The sequence below is a fragment of the Polistes fuscatus genome, unplaced genomic scaffold (genome assembly GCF_010416935.1).
Source record: "Polistes fuscatus isolate 324 unplaced genomic scaffold, CU_Pfus_HIC Scaffold17, whole genome shotgun sequence".
Lineage (NCBI taxonomy): Eukaryota > Metazoa > Arthropoda > Insecta > Hymenoptera > Vespidae > Polistes > Polistes fuscatus.
The window spans coordinates 753,063-769,699 of record NW_025113075.1 but is presented as its reverse complement, the minus strand read 5'-3'; the positions used below and the strand labels follow the sequence as shown (position 1 = coordinate 769,699).

At 32.9% G+C, this 16,637-nt stretch overlaps 2 protein-coding genes across 2 annotated transcripts in view; both read right to left on the bottom strand.

The window, feature by feature from the left end:
- The window catches only part of LOC122515113 (probable calcium-binding protein CML22), a 41,206-nt gene extending 30,584 nt beyond the window's left edge, over positions 1 to 10,622 (bottom strand). Inside the window, exon 1 of the mRNA XM_043632316.1 lies at positions 9,886 to 10,622. Within this exon, the coding sequence (XP_043488251.1) occupies positions 9,886 to 9,951 (66 nt within the window). The 5' untranslated portion in view covers positions 9,952 to 10,622. The remainder of the gene's footprint in view (positions 1 to 9,885) is intronic.
- A 2,072-nt stretch (positions 10,623 to 12,694) lies between these two features.
- Positions 12,695 to 15,668, bottom strand: LOC122515046. Its single transcript, XM_043632203.1, has 3 exons — positions 15,447 to 15,668; positions 13,841 to 14,009; positions 12,695 to 13,621 (listed from the first exon to the last, which is right to left on the bottom strand). The coding sequence occupies exons 1-3, from the start codon at positions 15,616 to 15,618 to the stop codon at positions 13,222 to 13,224; spliced, it is 741 nt and encodes a 246-aa protein (XP_043488138.1). The 5' UTR covers positions 15,619 to 15,668; the 3' UTR covers positions 12,695 to 13,221.
- Positions 15,669 to 16,637: the final 969 nt, after the last annotated feature.

Genomic DNA, 16,637 nt, shown 5'->3' with positions numbered 1-16,637 from the left:
AAAGACTAATCATACCTTCTTCATTTTACGATGAACGATATATTATTGCACATTACTCGTACGTAATATAAGATAGATAATAATATATTAATAGTTTGTCATAAAAAATAAAAAAAAATTGACAACGTCAACGATAACTATTATCTTGATGGGGTAAAATCGACATGAGAATGGTACACCAATATAAGAAGAGAAATAACAAGGATAGATACTAGTCACGTAACAAGTCGATCGTGAAAGCAAATTAATCGTCAACTCGATCGTCACCGAAACAACGATCAACGTCGTTTGTCGAATCGATCGATCGAGTATCGATCCAAGTAAATCGAGTTCAAACGACGTGACCGGAAAGGTTGCACATCCTTTTAGTTGGCATGTGGGTGTTCTTTCGTTATCAGTACTCTGGCTGTTCAGTTTCCGTAAAAGACAAGTTTGTCAGAAGCTAGTTCGATCTGAACGTTCTAAATAACCCGAACAACTCTAGCCCGAGATTGAACAACGCGAGCAGGTAACCTATCTACGGGTACAGATCCCATTTTCTTTATTATCGTAAATGATATTGGATTTTTAAACGATTGCTATGATTCCTACGAAAATAAAATTGATTATAAGTGAATCGTATATCGATATATAACCGTATATTTGTTATATACAATTTCTAATACTTATCGTATTAATAATTATTTCAAACGACATAGATACGTTAAACGATTCATTTGATAAAACAACAAAAATTGATTATTTCTTTTTCTCTATATCCATTGTATTCTCACAATTTCTATTATTATTAATATACACGCCTACATTTATTTTATTTTTTTTTTTTGTTGTATCTTCTCAGATGTGTCAGTAACAGAATAGAAGCTCTCGAAAAGTAACGATTTACATCCTCCCCCACCCCCGGACCTACGTTTTAATCCAATATCGACGCACGCCAAGTTTTTTCTTTTAAATGGAATGGAAAACAAAACTGAATAAAATCGATAATAGAAAGAAACAAACGCAGAAACAAATATACTTTTGTAGGACCGATTTATCAAATTCTCAAGCAGTAGTAATAGTAATTTAACGAGAAGACGTTCTCGAGATTACGATCAATCTATTTTCATTAGGGACCTTTTAAACTTCTTTTATTTCCTACAGAGAAAATAGTCAAAGTAAAGATGTAAAAGTGTTAAAAAGTGTTTCCTAGAATGGGAACGAAATAATAAAAAAAGAAAAAGAGAGAGAGAGAGAGAAAGAAAACCACGAATAAAGAATACCACGACAAGTATTATTATTAAGTTGTCTTCATTTTCTATGCATTTTTTATGCATTTTCTATGCATTTTCTCGCATATATATAAAAAGAAAAAAAATAAGAAAATACCAGGCCCGGAAATAAACGTTAACAGAACGATCTAATTCTCGTTAAGGTCAAATGTTAACAAACAAATAAATAAAAAAATTCCTATCTTCTTTTTTACCACCAATCAACCGGGATGATTGATGCAAATTACATTCTCTCTCTCTCTCCCTGCCGAGGAACGCCAGACCCCCCATCCTCGTCGTCAAGAGTTTACTGCGAATACGAAAGGAACTCGACTTTCTAATTTGTTTCCTAATCGTTCGGTATATTTCCGAATCGAATTTATAGTCCTCCTTGTTTTCTCTTTTTTTTATTTCATTTACTTATGTCGTTCGATAAGAGATAAAATTTAATAATTAACCAAATGAAAGATTTAACTCACCAAAATAATGTCTCGCCGACACTTCGACAAAATTCTCGCGAATCATATTTCTACATATTCCTAAATTATATACTCTAAATATAAAAAAAAAAAAAGAAAATGAATTCAATCAAAGTAGTACAACGTCATCCCCCTTTCCCCCACTTTCACTATTCCTCTTTTCCCATGAAACTTTCGTCGTGATATTCGTCGTAATAAGATCAGATAATTGTTGAAAACAGAGATTTGCACAATTCGCACTAGTTTGATGCAGAATACATCAACCACAAGCTTCTTAACCTTAGACTGGCTCTTAATTCCTTGCCGAATACTTCGGCAACCATCAGAAACTTCATTAACGCCGACGACGACACTAATTGCTTCGCTGATACCCTCAATTTCCCCCACTCGCATCACTCATATACATACACAGACACATATATACACACACACACATACAATATTCCATCTCTGTCCTTTGTCTTACGTCAAACGATGGGTGGTGGGACAAATAATCGGCGCAGTAGCGTAGATATCGTCCAACGATTCGTATCTTTTTCAATCATCACGAATTGTCACGTTCTATCATTCTTTTTTTATTATCTCATCCGCGTGTTTTGAAATAATAATAAAAGAGAAGGAGAGAGAGGGAGAGAGAGGAAGGTGCGTGAAATATCGTAAAAATAAAATAATAAGTTAAACCGAAAGAGAGAAATTTTATATATACGTACTTGAATATTTTATATTTGTGTGTACGAAATAGTTCTTGGTTTATTGGATTAAAAAGAACAGAATAGAAGAGAGGTGCCACAGGTAATTGAAAATAATGAATAGCAACGAATTTAAATCGTACGCGAAAAAAACTTGATGCAAATTTGAATAAAAAGTAAAATCATGTATAAAAATATAAAAAGTATATTAATTCTCTGTGATTTTTTTCGTCGAATCTCTCGCGTGAAAAGTTTTCTTCGACGATAGAACGACAATTCGTGGTAGACGGAAATCGATAGATCTAGCATAGATTTTTCTTAAAATTCAAGAACATCCGAGACGATTTTTAGATAAGTCACAGCCATTGAGTTTCGAGTACGTCCTTAAATCACCTCACCTTCTTCCTACCTTTCCACCTCGTTTCCTATTATAAAACGCGCGTTCGACGTCTGCTTCTTGCTACATTTTCCATTGGTCTCTTGGATAAAACTTTCGATTTACGATAATTCTCATTGGCAAAAGGGAGATAAACGCGATAAGAGAGAGATATTCCGTAACGCGTCGTAAAATGGATATCAAATTGATGAATTAACAGTGTTTTCGATAAATGATTTGATTGAAAAATCAAAAAGATTTATTCGAAGGAACGAGAGCAAACTAATTTCCATGAAATTAACTTATTATTCAATGGGATAAATAAATAAAATTAAAAAAAGATGACGAAAAAATGACGAAAAAATGATTGACAGGTTTATTAAAATCATTTAGATCGAAAACGTGCAACCCTTTAAACTTAAAATGCATTATTCTGTCAATCTTGTTGATAGTAAAAATTACGAAACTAGGAGCTAATTGCGACTGGTAATTTGTTACCTCGATAAAGCAAATTATTCGTGATTAAGCGATTAATATCCGTACGAACAGAGAGAGAGAAAGATAGAGAGAGTTAGAACGAATTGAAGAGAATGAGAGAAAGAGAGGATGAGAAAGAGAGAGAGAGAGAGAGAGAGGTGGGAGGGTGGCAAACGAGTGGGGTTGAACTCGTTAGGGCTGTGGCTGACCGCTTGTTTACTACCGAATTTGCTCGATGTTGAACGTAATCTAAATGTTGACCAAAAGTGAGTACGTCATAAATATTTTCACAATAGGTCAAACCTAATCTCTATTGTTTCCTTTCCTCCACCCCACTTGTAATATAACATAACCCTTTGTATCAATAATAATAGTATTCCCACGCGAATAAAATAAAAATTATATTAAACACAAATCGTACGTTTGACCATTCGTTTGATCAACTTCATCGGACATCGGAATAAAACACGGCGGACGAAATTTCAAGGAAAATTTGTGCACCTTTACGTGAAAAATGAAAAGTAAAAAAGCAAATATAAAATTGTTGTCAACGTGTTATGGTGGTGGTGGTAGTAGTAGTAGTAATGGGGAAACAGAGGGAAAAATAGAAAAAAAGGTAGATTTGTCGCGTATCTCTACAGGACAATGCGTTTTAATCGAAGGACTCCTCGGAGTCCTGCTGTCAGAGACATTACGTTCCAGCGCGAAACGATGTATTAATAATTCGGTGCGACACTTCATGTTATCCCACGAAGACTGATAAATCATGAAAGTCAACCTCGACCAACGACAAAAAATTACGAAAAAAAGGAAAAAAGCATTTAAAAAACCAAAACAACGGATTTTTATTCGGCACGCGATGCTTTCGATTTCTCTTACTCTATCTCTCTTACACGCACGCATGCACGCACGCATACACACATGCACAATACTTGCATCTCTCTTTCCATCGTACTTCTCCATCTATCTATCTCTGACTCACTTTAGCGAATAATCCAAGCATCCGAAGTAGCAAATGCATGTTGGAATTTCAAGGGGATGTAGGGGTATATTAGGTCGAATGTTCGACGAATGTATTTCCCTCTCCTCCTCTTCCTCCCTTTTCCTCGTCAAACCCTTCCTCTCTTCCAATGCATGGTTTCTCCCATATATCGTATACTTATCGCATATATATACATACATATATTTATATATATTATAAAATATAACAATATCCTTATATTAATTATTAAATACTATTTTGTTAAATGAAGATTAATTAATTCACTCGTGTACTTTTTCTTTTTGTTCACATTTATTATAACACTTGCGAGTAATACGATTTCTAGGTATCCTTATATGTGTTATTAGAAATTAATGAATACGATTGAAAAGCAATAATACGCTTAGAAGACGCGTTCATCCAAATGCTGGAAGGTGGAACTGACCGTAATAGTGATCGAGTTGCCTAGGAAAATACTTGTCGTGTGTACCTAAGTATTTATACGTATGTAAATGCGCGTGCATTTCCTATGCACATTAATGCATATATATATATATAAATTCTACAATACATATATATTCACAAATATAATATATCATACAAGCACATAAATACATATAAATACACATGCGTGTTTATATATATATATATATATATATATATATACGTGTACATAGACATTTCTATGTATAGATAAGCATAGATGGGTTTGAATCATACGCGCGTCTATTTCATAGCAAGCAACTAGGAGCTTCTGATCCTAGCATTATTGGACATCTCTGAAAGGTTATCCTCGATATATCGAAGCTCTTATTAAACCATCCAAACTGAGGACGTCGATGACTCTCCCGATTTATTCGTCGAATTAGAACCACCAGACGACACAACGAGTCTCTTATATCTTAACCTGCCTTTACTATTTTTCTACCGATCGCTAAAACGGATAAAACTTTACGGTCTCCCGTTTATTTAAGACATACGTTAAATAGAAAAGTGTATTGGTTGTAAATAAGATATTATTTATATCTAATAATAAACATTATTGAAAAATTAAACGACGACGAGAAGAAGAAGAAGAAGAAGAAGAGGAGGAAAATGAGAAAGAAAGAGAACAATTATTTTGATCTCTTGATTTATATAAATTTATATAATCGATAATTGCATCCACGAATAAAACATCATACGTTAAAATTGATCGGAGAAAAAAATGTAAGATACGAATGATCGAAAAGAATAGATATATTTTTGGAGCGATCCTATATCAATGCGATCTCGATCTCTTCTCGACGCACCTTTCTTTTCTTACTCAAAGACTACCCGAAAAACTCTCTATTCGATCTTTTCCTTCTTACTTTTTTCTTTTCTTTCATGTCGGAACACCATTAGACGCGTCTTAGGAAACTTGGAACCATTTAGGTTTCCTTTTTTTTTACACAGAACCCGAAAGTAACAGTCAAAGGGTGGCCCTCCCAAAAAAAAAAAGAAAAAATAAGGAGAGAAAGAGAAAGAGAAAGAGAAAGAGAAAGAACAATTGAAGAAGCACTTACTTTACTTACTATTGTAAAACTCTAGCTGCAATTTTATCGTAGCTTTCTTAGAAATCGGTTTCTCTCTTTCTTTTCCGATCGAAATAACTAAAAGTACATTTCAGTTATCGAATCCTAAGCACACCTCGCGTGAAATATATATCGTAGGTAAGCGAACGGCAAAGAGAGAAAGAACTCCCCCCTTTCCCTTTCCCTATCCCCTCCAGCCTTCTTCGACAAAAAGGGCTCAATGACGAAATTATCAAATTCTTCCTCGTTCCTTCAGTTCTAAACGTAATGATGAGAAAAATTGCGATCGTGAAGGGCTGACTCGAATATTATTTCTTACTTCCAGTTCAAGTTCCGTTCTCTCTAAGTGGAATGTCTTAATTGAATTTAATATACCTCATTCTCGCTCTCTTACTCTCTCTCTCTCTCTCTCTCTCTCTCTCTTTCTATTTTTCTTTCTCTATTTCTCTATTTCTTCTTATTCTACCTCTTGACGCAAACCTTTCAAAAATCATGACAAAAATTTACACCCCCTATGCATGACTAATGCACTTTAACTTATATTACAGGATAATTTTACCATCGAAATCACCACTGCACAAGAACGTTAAAACAAATATATTTTATGTTATATATATAACATAATATATAACATATATAAATATAATTATAATATATAAATATATTATATTTATTATATTTATTATAATATAAATATATTATATAAATATATATATATATTTTTGAATGATCTTTTTTATTATTATTTATTTAATATCAAATAATTTGTGTAGATAGGAAAAGCGTTGCATAGGATAAGCATTTAATAAAAATAAATTATAATACACGTCATATAGGATTTTGACTTCGTTACACATCGCAATAATTATATATATAATCAATTAGAATATAATTATATTATTAAATGTTAAAAGTTACCAAAGTGTTACTTAAGATTGGATTAGATCATTTTTACTGTTTTACAATTTCTTTCTTTCTTTCTTTCTTTCTTTTCTTTTTATTTACCATCAAATATTTTGCAAGTATAGAAAAAGAAACGTTGCATAAGGAAAACCACGATAAAATCAATAATACATGCAATATATAATTAAAATAAGATGTACGTCATTCTCGATATTATATACAATTACACCCACGCGTTCGAGGGACTTCAATGCGGGGCACAACTCTGAACGGTGGTTCAAATTAAGATTGGATCTTTTGCTGCTACTAAAAAATAACGATACACTTATTTCTTTCGTTATAGTTTGCATATACCGATATGCATAAACTAAAATATTTACAGGATGTTTCATAAATGTATAATAATACTTGGAGGAGTGTAATCAATAAACTGAAACGAGTAAGAAAATTATCGTTACGAAAATATACGCGTTTCCGATACAACAAAGTTTTCGAATCATCGATGATCGAAGAAAATATTCCGAGTGTTCGTTTATTTGTCTCCAATCATTCTTACCATTGAATAAAAATATTATATTAATATCATCATCCCCTAATTTCTTGCTTTATTTAATTGTAACACTCGTTCTGAAACACCCTGTATACATTTACCGTACTTACACTCAACAAACTTGAAATAAAATAAAAACAACCGTCTCATTTTCAGCGTTAACCCGATAATTTTCCATTCCCATTGGAAATTCATATTTTAAGTGGCTCGTTAAAAAGTCACGATCGAATTCAATGGATTTACTTTTCATACAGTTCCTACGATTTAAAAGATTTTTTTATCATGGTCGTTGTTTATTTGTTTCAATCCCACGTCATCGTGCCCGTTCCTATTACTTCGAATATTACTTTGAAACATAATTAAATAGGTAATACGAATTTTTTGAATGATTTTTCGTATCCCCCACTATTCACTCCTGAAATGGGTTCCGCATATTTAAAAATATCTTATTTTAACAATAATAATATAATAATAATATTAATATTTATAAAAATAATCTATAATATTAAATGCATATATAAATTAAATTTCAAATCAAACATATATATATAAAATATATTATATTTAAATATAAATATTATATAAATTATTTAATATATATTTATATAAATATATAATATAATTATATATTAATTATTTTATATATATATATATTAAATTATTTGATTGTCGAAAAATTGCGTATATAAAAAAAGAAAAGAAGAAAAAATACAAAAGAAAATAAAATGATTCAAAAATAGCATCCCACTTGAGGATTTTGCATATGTCTTTCTACGTACATATACCTATCTCTTGGCATTGTTTATTCTAAAGACAAAAAAAGACACTTTCTACAAAGAATGTAAATTTACGTATGTTTCCCTTATCTAATAACAAGAACTAAGAAAACGAACATCACGAAAGGTATGCATCTCCATCGAACCGAGAACTTCCAACGACATTATTTTCTAACACGGTACGTGCATTCTTCTTCCTATTCTCAATAATCCACCATAAAAGAAGAAAAATAATTCTTTTCACGTTTTGTACTATTTTCTCAAAACATCTTTCTAAAAAAAAAAAAAAAAAATTTCATATACTTTCACGTTGGTCTAATAATCCCTTTAAAATATTTTAATCGTCGTACACGATTGGTCGAACAAATCGATTAATTAAATATTAAATAAAGATTAACGAATCGTAAATAATTTCATTGAATATTTCCGAAAGCACGGTTACGGATTTCCGTTAGAGTTCAAAGAGCATTCTGCCCTTTGTCAAAAGGGATTCGTTATTATTATCAACGGGGAAAATGAAATTCTCTAGTGTATTCTCCTTGCGTTGACGATAAGGACGCCATAGAGTTGACAAATGAGCAGCTTGTGTTATCGGTGACATGTTATAGGAACGTCTAATCCAGTGTTTCCCAACCATTTTTTATTTTATTTTCAATCCTACCTTATTTCAATATCTAACTAATCTATAAATACTAATATAAATAATAATTATAACGTATACAAATCAAGTATTACATTTAATTGTTCTTTTATTTCTTTTTTTTATTCTAGACAATAGATTTCTTTTCTTTTTCTTATTTTTATTATATTATATAAGTATTAATAAACAGAATTTTCAATAATTACTAATATTATGTGAAAATGTGAAAAAAGTGATATAAAATATTTCAAAAATATTTCAAAATAATTCAATTGAAATATAATATGAAAAAAAAAAGAATTCGTTTGATTAGAATTTGTAGATTTATTTTTCAGACTGGGAAACACTGTTCTAATAGGAACATCAGTAACGTGTTACAAAAGATAAAGCCAAAGGCGTAACGTCATAATCATTCATCGAGGATTTCCTAAAACACGGATACTCTAAAACCATCTTCCACGAGGTACGAAAGTAAATGTTCGAATAATAAGAATGAATATAAAGAAAAGGATAAATGAAAATGGAAATCGATGTTAAGAGCAATGATGATAATATCGACGTACGAGTTATCTTAATCCTTAAGGAAATGAAACTGGAAATAGTTAACGTGCTTTCTTTAAGCAAATTCATTTCGACAGGTTGAGCAAAAGGCAGAAGTTTAACAAAATTGTTAAACTTCTAGATATCTCAAGGAAGAAGAAAATAGTTATATGAAGAAAACTATTAGAGTACTCTTAGATAATTAGTATGATATAAAACAGTATGACAATTGGTTTGGTTAAACTTAACGAATTTTAATACAATCTAGGAAAGTAGTACGAGCAGAAAGTTCTTCTTAATGATACGAAGAAGAAAAGACTAACGTAATCCAGGCTCGTATCTTTGGGCTGTTTTAATTATAAATATTATTAATAAAAATATATTCGCTAAGTGTATAAGAATTTTGTAATTACATTAAAAAGTAACAGAAGAATACCCTCTGCGTATATTTTATGTTAATATCGGGACGAATTTTGTAAACGACTTAATATTTAAAAAGTATTTGTAACATAGTCATTATTATTATTATTATTATTATTATTATTATTATTTAAAAATAAGATACCATCTATACAAATACGTAAAAAAAAAGAAATCTTAAGGAATGTAATAACGCGCGATTTTTATCAATTATAATTATTATAAAAAATAAAAAATAAGAACGTACCATTAGGAACTTGACCTTGTTAACCAAAGGGGATGTCGTAAGGAACTTTTTCACTACCGTGAACATTTTGCTCTCCAAAATGGCACCGCTTTCGGCGTCTTGTCCGTGCGAACATCCGGCTCCGACGTCGGGCAACAACGGACAACGTCCCCCGATTCTGGGCAACAACTTTCCTCAATTTCCGAATAAACACCCCTCCTAATTTATCTTCCCTTATTATCGTCGACCAATCGAAAATTTGCCGATTGAATTTACAACGATTACGATTAACCCTAATCTTTTTATTCTAGATTTGCATTTAATACGACAAACCCGATGATCCAACACAAATTTACGATTTAAAAAAAGGCCTCTCGACTGTTACGCTTATTTCTTTTTCTATTTTATTTGAATAATAATAAATGACAATGTAAATGAAACTCGAGAATGAAATTCGTTGGAATCAAAATCCCGATCTATAGGATGGTATCGATCCAAAGAGGATGTTCTCTATCGGATCTAACGATTGTTCGATTAAACAATTTGATGGTCGTATAACAAATATCTGTTCGCTTTTTGTTTTATTTTTACAACATTCGTTTTTCGTAGTCGTTTATTCCTTTGATCGAAAATAATGATCGACGTAGTAGAATCGGTAGGAAGCCTTGACCTCCTTCAGAGGGTTCCCCTCAAGGTCCCGACGGTATCGCGTTCTCGAGGTAGACTGAAGTCTGGAACAGCTCAACGGACGGTGCCGGTTGCTCCAGAGGCCGAAGAACGCGCGCGCCAGAGAAACGCGCGACGCGTTCGAAAGAGGGAGAACGGAACAAGAATGGCGGGGCAGAGAGGGAAAGAGAGGGCTGCTGGAAAGGGAGAGAGGCTTTTACAACAGAGGGAGAAACCTACAAAAACGGGGGAAAGAGAAGTGAACGCTGCGCTGAAACACTGAAAGAGGGTTGCCAGGGGGTTGCCAGGGGGTTGCAAGGGGCTTGGAAGGGGCTTCTTGGTAATGGTGGCATTCGATTGGGTACAGGGGTAAAGAAGGAAAGGGAGAGGGAATAGTAAAGGAAAACGCGAGTTTATCGAAAGAGACAACGGGAAAGAGACAACAGGAACTGGAACGGGAACGGGAAAAGAAAGTTGGCTGAAGTCGAGCCGAGTGGTGGTATTTCGACCACCAGTAGTACCACTAGTTGCTGCTTGGTTTAGCCTTGCACGAACAATGCCCGAGACCTAGCCATTGATTAAGTTCAAATACGTTCGTTAGTGATCCGCGGAATCCTAAGGGCCGATGTTAACAAGGAATCTTCTATGCAAACCAAACGAGAATTACAATTGGAAGTTACATATGATTGGGGGATAAATGAATATTCCACGAGACAGTGTGGAAAATGTATTTGATTTCTCAGTGAAATACTCAATGGAATACGTAACGAAGGATATATAGGAAGGTGCGAAAATTTATATTGATCATAACGAATGAAGAGTATTAATGAAATCATTTGTCTTTTTCCTATCAAACTTATCTATATATTTGTGTATCCGTTAGATTGGATTTAAACGGGTAGGTATACGATTACACGACGTTATTTCATTATTATTGTATCTATTGGATAAAGTATTGTAATTTATGATCTATGAAAATAAACAAATAAAACACACTCGTCGTACTCGTTAAAAAGTGTTCGCAGCGATTGCTTATTAAAATAATCTGAAATTCGTGGTTAACCCTCGTGTGTTTAACTAAACGTCGTAAATATTTTATCTCGCATTCCTGTCTTGCTTCCTTTTACATTCTCTTCTTTTTAGTTTTATATTTTTTGTTAGGGGTAAAAGTTTCAAACGGTCGCTCTATGTCGAGTTAACTTCCTCGTTCGTATTTTTCGTAATTTCGGAAAAGATAACATCGCTTAAAGCTATCGCGAATAAATCATGTTACAAGCAATAGTAAAGCAGATTACAAAGGTATCACCGTACGCGAATGCTCTTGTTCTTTGAACTGATATATTCTTTGAAATCGCACCGTTAAAAATACCAATTTCAAATAATCCTTTATCGCGATTCCACTATTGTGAATTTCATGAGCTTCCTACGAATCTCATAAGGTTTTTAACAATTTTATTAATAATCCCATAGAGAGTAACTTTTACTACAATTTCAGCTCATCGAGAAAGGGGGAAATTTTTACGACCTTTTACCATCCTTAGAATCCATGTACCATTAACTCTAAACTGTTAGAATATCCAAATATAATGACGAAAAATGTGCTTGTAATGACGGTGTATATATGTGTGTATACGTGAGAACGACTTTTTTAAAGTGTACATTAAATTATGTCTCGAATAATAAGCAACATATTAAAATCAGCATATTCGTAATTTTTTAAAACTCGATCGGTAAAAACGAAAGTCTTAAGTTACAGTAAAAGCACCTGACATCTAAAAATGAAACGATTGAATTACTATGAACATTTTCGATAAATATCTTCGATAATAGTCGATTTCTAATTTATTTTACTCTACGTCGGTAAATATTATTTAAGTAGAAACTTTAATTAACAACGGTCGACATTTTAAAGTAGAGATCTACTATTACCGACGGTTGATAGAGGTTCAAAGTAGAAAACTACCGTTACCGACGGAAGATAAGATAAGAGTAGAGCACTACTATTACCGATATGGTGCTAAGCCGGCCTGCAACTAAAGTGGTTTCTGCGAATATTATTTTTTTTCTCGATAAAAGGAAGAAGAAAAAAAATAAAAAAATTGGATATAAAATATTCTTAAAAATAATTGATTTTTTTAAAATACAACTATATAATTCTAAAATATTTTCAGATACAGCATGATATTTTTCTATCTCGTTACACAAATACCCTCATCATACAATATTTATGTTTCTATATTCTTCTATATGCATCTTATACTGTATAGCACGATATGGTTTCAAAGTTTTCATTTTTCACTCATATTCTACAATCTCCAAATGTAACATTACAGATAGAGGTATTCTTACTGCACGCTATCGCTTTTCTTTAATAATAATTGGTACAATCAGAACTCAGTACTTAAGATTTGTACTGTATTCATCCCTGCACGATACCGTGCTAAGGCATCTCAATAACATTAGCTATACATACAAATATATATATATATATATATATAATATAACTTCTTTATACATAATTTTTTCGTTAATCTAAAATATGAGGTATAGGATCCACAAATATTTATTTCTCTTGATTAGAAATAAAAATCTTTGTCGGATCTCCGTCAGTAAAGTAGTTCCTTCGAATTAAAATAAAATAAAATAAAATAAAATAAAATAGAATAAAAAGAAAGCCATCTTCATCGTCGATTATTTTTCATCCGGGGGACGTAATGCCATAGCCAATATCTGTTGCATTTGTATCCTAACGTACAACTTTTTCTCTTCCGGTATTTGCCTGATGGTAGGTAGCAAAGACAATAAAAACATTTTGTCGTAATCTTCTTCGTCGATTGTTACACGTTGGCCGTTATGGGACGATAGGATATCATGGATCTCATTATCAAACGACGCCAAAGATGTTTCGCACAATTGCTTCGGATAACGTGGACACATTTTGAAAGATGCACCAGTCTGCACGTATTCTCTTCCAGTTGTTAAAGATGGAACAGCGTGGGCTAATGGAACGTCTGATTCCTCTATCACCGGATTATCCCCTTCCCCTTCGCTTTCCTCAGATTTGATTTGATTTCCCGCTGTACTCATAATCCTACGAAATACATCAAATGTCCTGTTTTTTTTCTTTTACGAGAAAAAAAGAAATAGAAAAAATATCGACTGCGGGTAAGATAATAATCCCAATTTGCTTTGAATATCAAAATCAATAATAAAAATTGTCGAATATATAATAATCAATAATAAACAAAATTACTTCAAACAACATTTGTTACATACGATGTATAATACAGATATAAATCAAAATCAGTACCGTATCTTGTTCTCAACGGTGGGCGTGAGAAAAAGCAGTTGGTCGTAGTACATATACTTTTTCCGCTTCGGGCGTACCGAATCCGGTTTAAGAGATATCTGCAGCTGCAGTTTGAACTCTTTCCTGAAATAGTCCCGTATATTTCTCCACTTCCCTCTCAAGCTCTTTTCTAAAAAAAGAGTGTATATATATACATATATATATATATATATATATATAAGACAAATACTTCTAAAATCTATATTGGTGGGTTTTTTTTTTGTTTGTTTCCCTTAGGAAAATAACTCAAACGGTTTCTCCCTGTACAAATGAGAATTTATTTTTTAATTACCATTACTATTTACAATTCTTAAAACTATATTTTACCTGTACGAATAAGAGAAACGACAATTGAAGATAGTTCTCAATCGCTATCTGGAAGTCACCCGTATGATTACTAACAATCCCTAATGTTTCTCTTCGTATAACGAACTTTTATGAACTGAATACGTTGATACCTTCCTTTGTCTTATATACTATATATTGTCGTAAAGACACGCGGATCATACTCAGCGCGCCAAGTTTGAAGAGAATATATATATATATATATATACATATATACACGTATACATGAAATATACATCATTTGGGAAAGAAAAAAAAATGGAAGGGTAGCGCGAAACGCAAATCTTTCAAATGTGAAAAAAATAGAATTTAAAAAATAAACGCGACGACAATAAAATAAAATTCGAATATTCAATTTAGCAAACTGAAACAGTTGTTGATTCTAAAAATATCCGATAACGTGATTAATGAGGAGAATTAATGAAATGAAAAGAAAAAACTAGTGTGTGTACTTATGTACGCACGTAAGAAGTTATACTTCTTTGGCGTACCAAAACGAATATAACTTCAAAGAAAAAAAAAATAATAATAATAATAATTAATCTTTTATTATTATATTTTTATTCATTTATTTATTTATTTAATTTTATAAATATATATATAGCGTGACCAGGTAAAAAGGGGGAGGATTGGAAGTATGAGAAGATAAGCTACTAATTATTATTATTTATTTATTTAACAAAAAAAAGAAAGAAAACATATTTTCAATCGATCGATATATTATATATATATATATATGTAAGAAAGAATAAAAAAATATGAAAATACAGATATCAGTCTACCACACTAAATATAAGGGAAATATATCGAATTACTTTGGCCATGGCGCGGTGATAGCACTAGTTCCCGCTCTCGATCATTTAAGTAAAGCAGCGCTGAGTACGATTAGTACTTTGGATGGGTGACCCGCTTGAGAAAAAAAAAGAGGAAGAAGAAGAGAGAAGAAGAAGACGAAGACGACTTCATGCCGTAAATTTGAAATCGCTTTGCCGCGCATCGTAAATACCCACAAACTTCGTGGTGTCGATTTTTACCATGTCGCTCGGAAAAAAATCACACTCCCATCACATTTTCCAAAACGCGCCAAAAGAAGTATAACTTCAAAAAGAAAATAAAATGAAAGTGCAATTAGTATGAGTAATTTGGTCGTGTAGGAGAGAGGAATCCGGATCGATCGATCGTTTAACACGACGATGATAACGTGCATACTTTGTATCTATACCTTCCATATTTCTCTCCTCGTCGGACAACCGCCACCAGTTTGGTACCATCACCTGACAAACCTCTTCCCACGCGCTCATCTTGGCGTTACGGTTGTTGTACTCGCTACGATTCACATCGTAGATCGCCGGCCTTTTCTCGATCTCTTGAATAAATTTTTCCGTGTCGAACATGTTCGATATTTTGAAATATTTTCTCCGTACTTAGCGTATATCTCTCTATCTCTTTCTCTTTCTCTCTTTCTCCCTCTCTCGCTCCCTCTCTCTTACTCTTCGTCACTCTATCCTCTCTCTTGGTAAATCGTTCCAAACGATCATCAAATTCAAAAGTTTCGATCTTATTGTATTGAAATTCGAACGAATGATATGAACTTGACGATCGACGATGTGTTATTAAAATACGACGAAAAGAAAATATATTTATAAACAACGGCCGATTTGAAAGATAAACGATGGGTCGACGAAGAAGAAAATTAAAAGGAAGCAAAGAAAAAAAGAAAAATTGATAGAATCAAATAATAATGACGTAGGAAACGCGTACCGCAAATGGCGTAACGTTGTTGCTACGTTGACGGCAGCTTGCGTGTCACTGCGGAGAAACCGTTGCATGGCGTATTTCGTTTGGCATCATGGCGGCCAGCAGCAGGCGGGTGTGCGGTTGCGGTTGCGGAGCGGAATCTATGCCGCCGCCAATGCCATCGCAGCCGCCGCCGATGCTACATAGCGATGTTGCCAAATCTCCGATGACCTATACCCGGTATAAAAACCGACAGAAGAGACCCCCGACCACGTGTATTAATTATGTTTTTTAATTATTACTATACCTTTTTTTTTCTTACTCGATCTTACGCTACTCGCCCTACTCCAAATCATCGTACACGCGTGTACGTTTCTTCCTATATATATATACATACAGTATTTTATTAACAGTAGAGTTACATGTTCTTGATAATATGTATATCTTATGTTTGCATTTATCGGATCATTCATTTACATGCATACATACAAATATATAATGTGTGTATATCTATGTTATTGGTAGTAGAACAGCAATCGCGGAATTTGCACTGATCAAGTTACTTTCAATCAGTATATACATATATGTCTGCATACATATATACATAAGTAGTACATATATGTACGTTGATAACATCCGGTGATCGGTACGAGCTCTCGAACTCGTCTTCTTGGCA

Excerpts from the sequence above, each read along its gene's own strand:
- LOC122515046 (XM_043632203.1), bottom strand. The coding sequence starts at position 15,618 with ATGTTCGACACGGAAAAATTTATTCAAGAGATCGAGAAAAGGCCGGCG. Across the intron at positions 14,010-15,446 it reads CGAGGAGAGAAATATGGAAG|AAAAGAGCTTGAGAGGGAAG; the intron begins GTATAGATACAA and ends CTCTTTTTTTAG. Across the intron at positions 13,622-13,840 it reads ACCGTTGAGAACAAGATACG|GATTATGAGTACAGCGGGAA; the intron begins GTACTGATTTTG and ends TGTATTTCGTAG.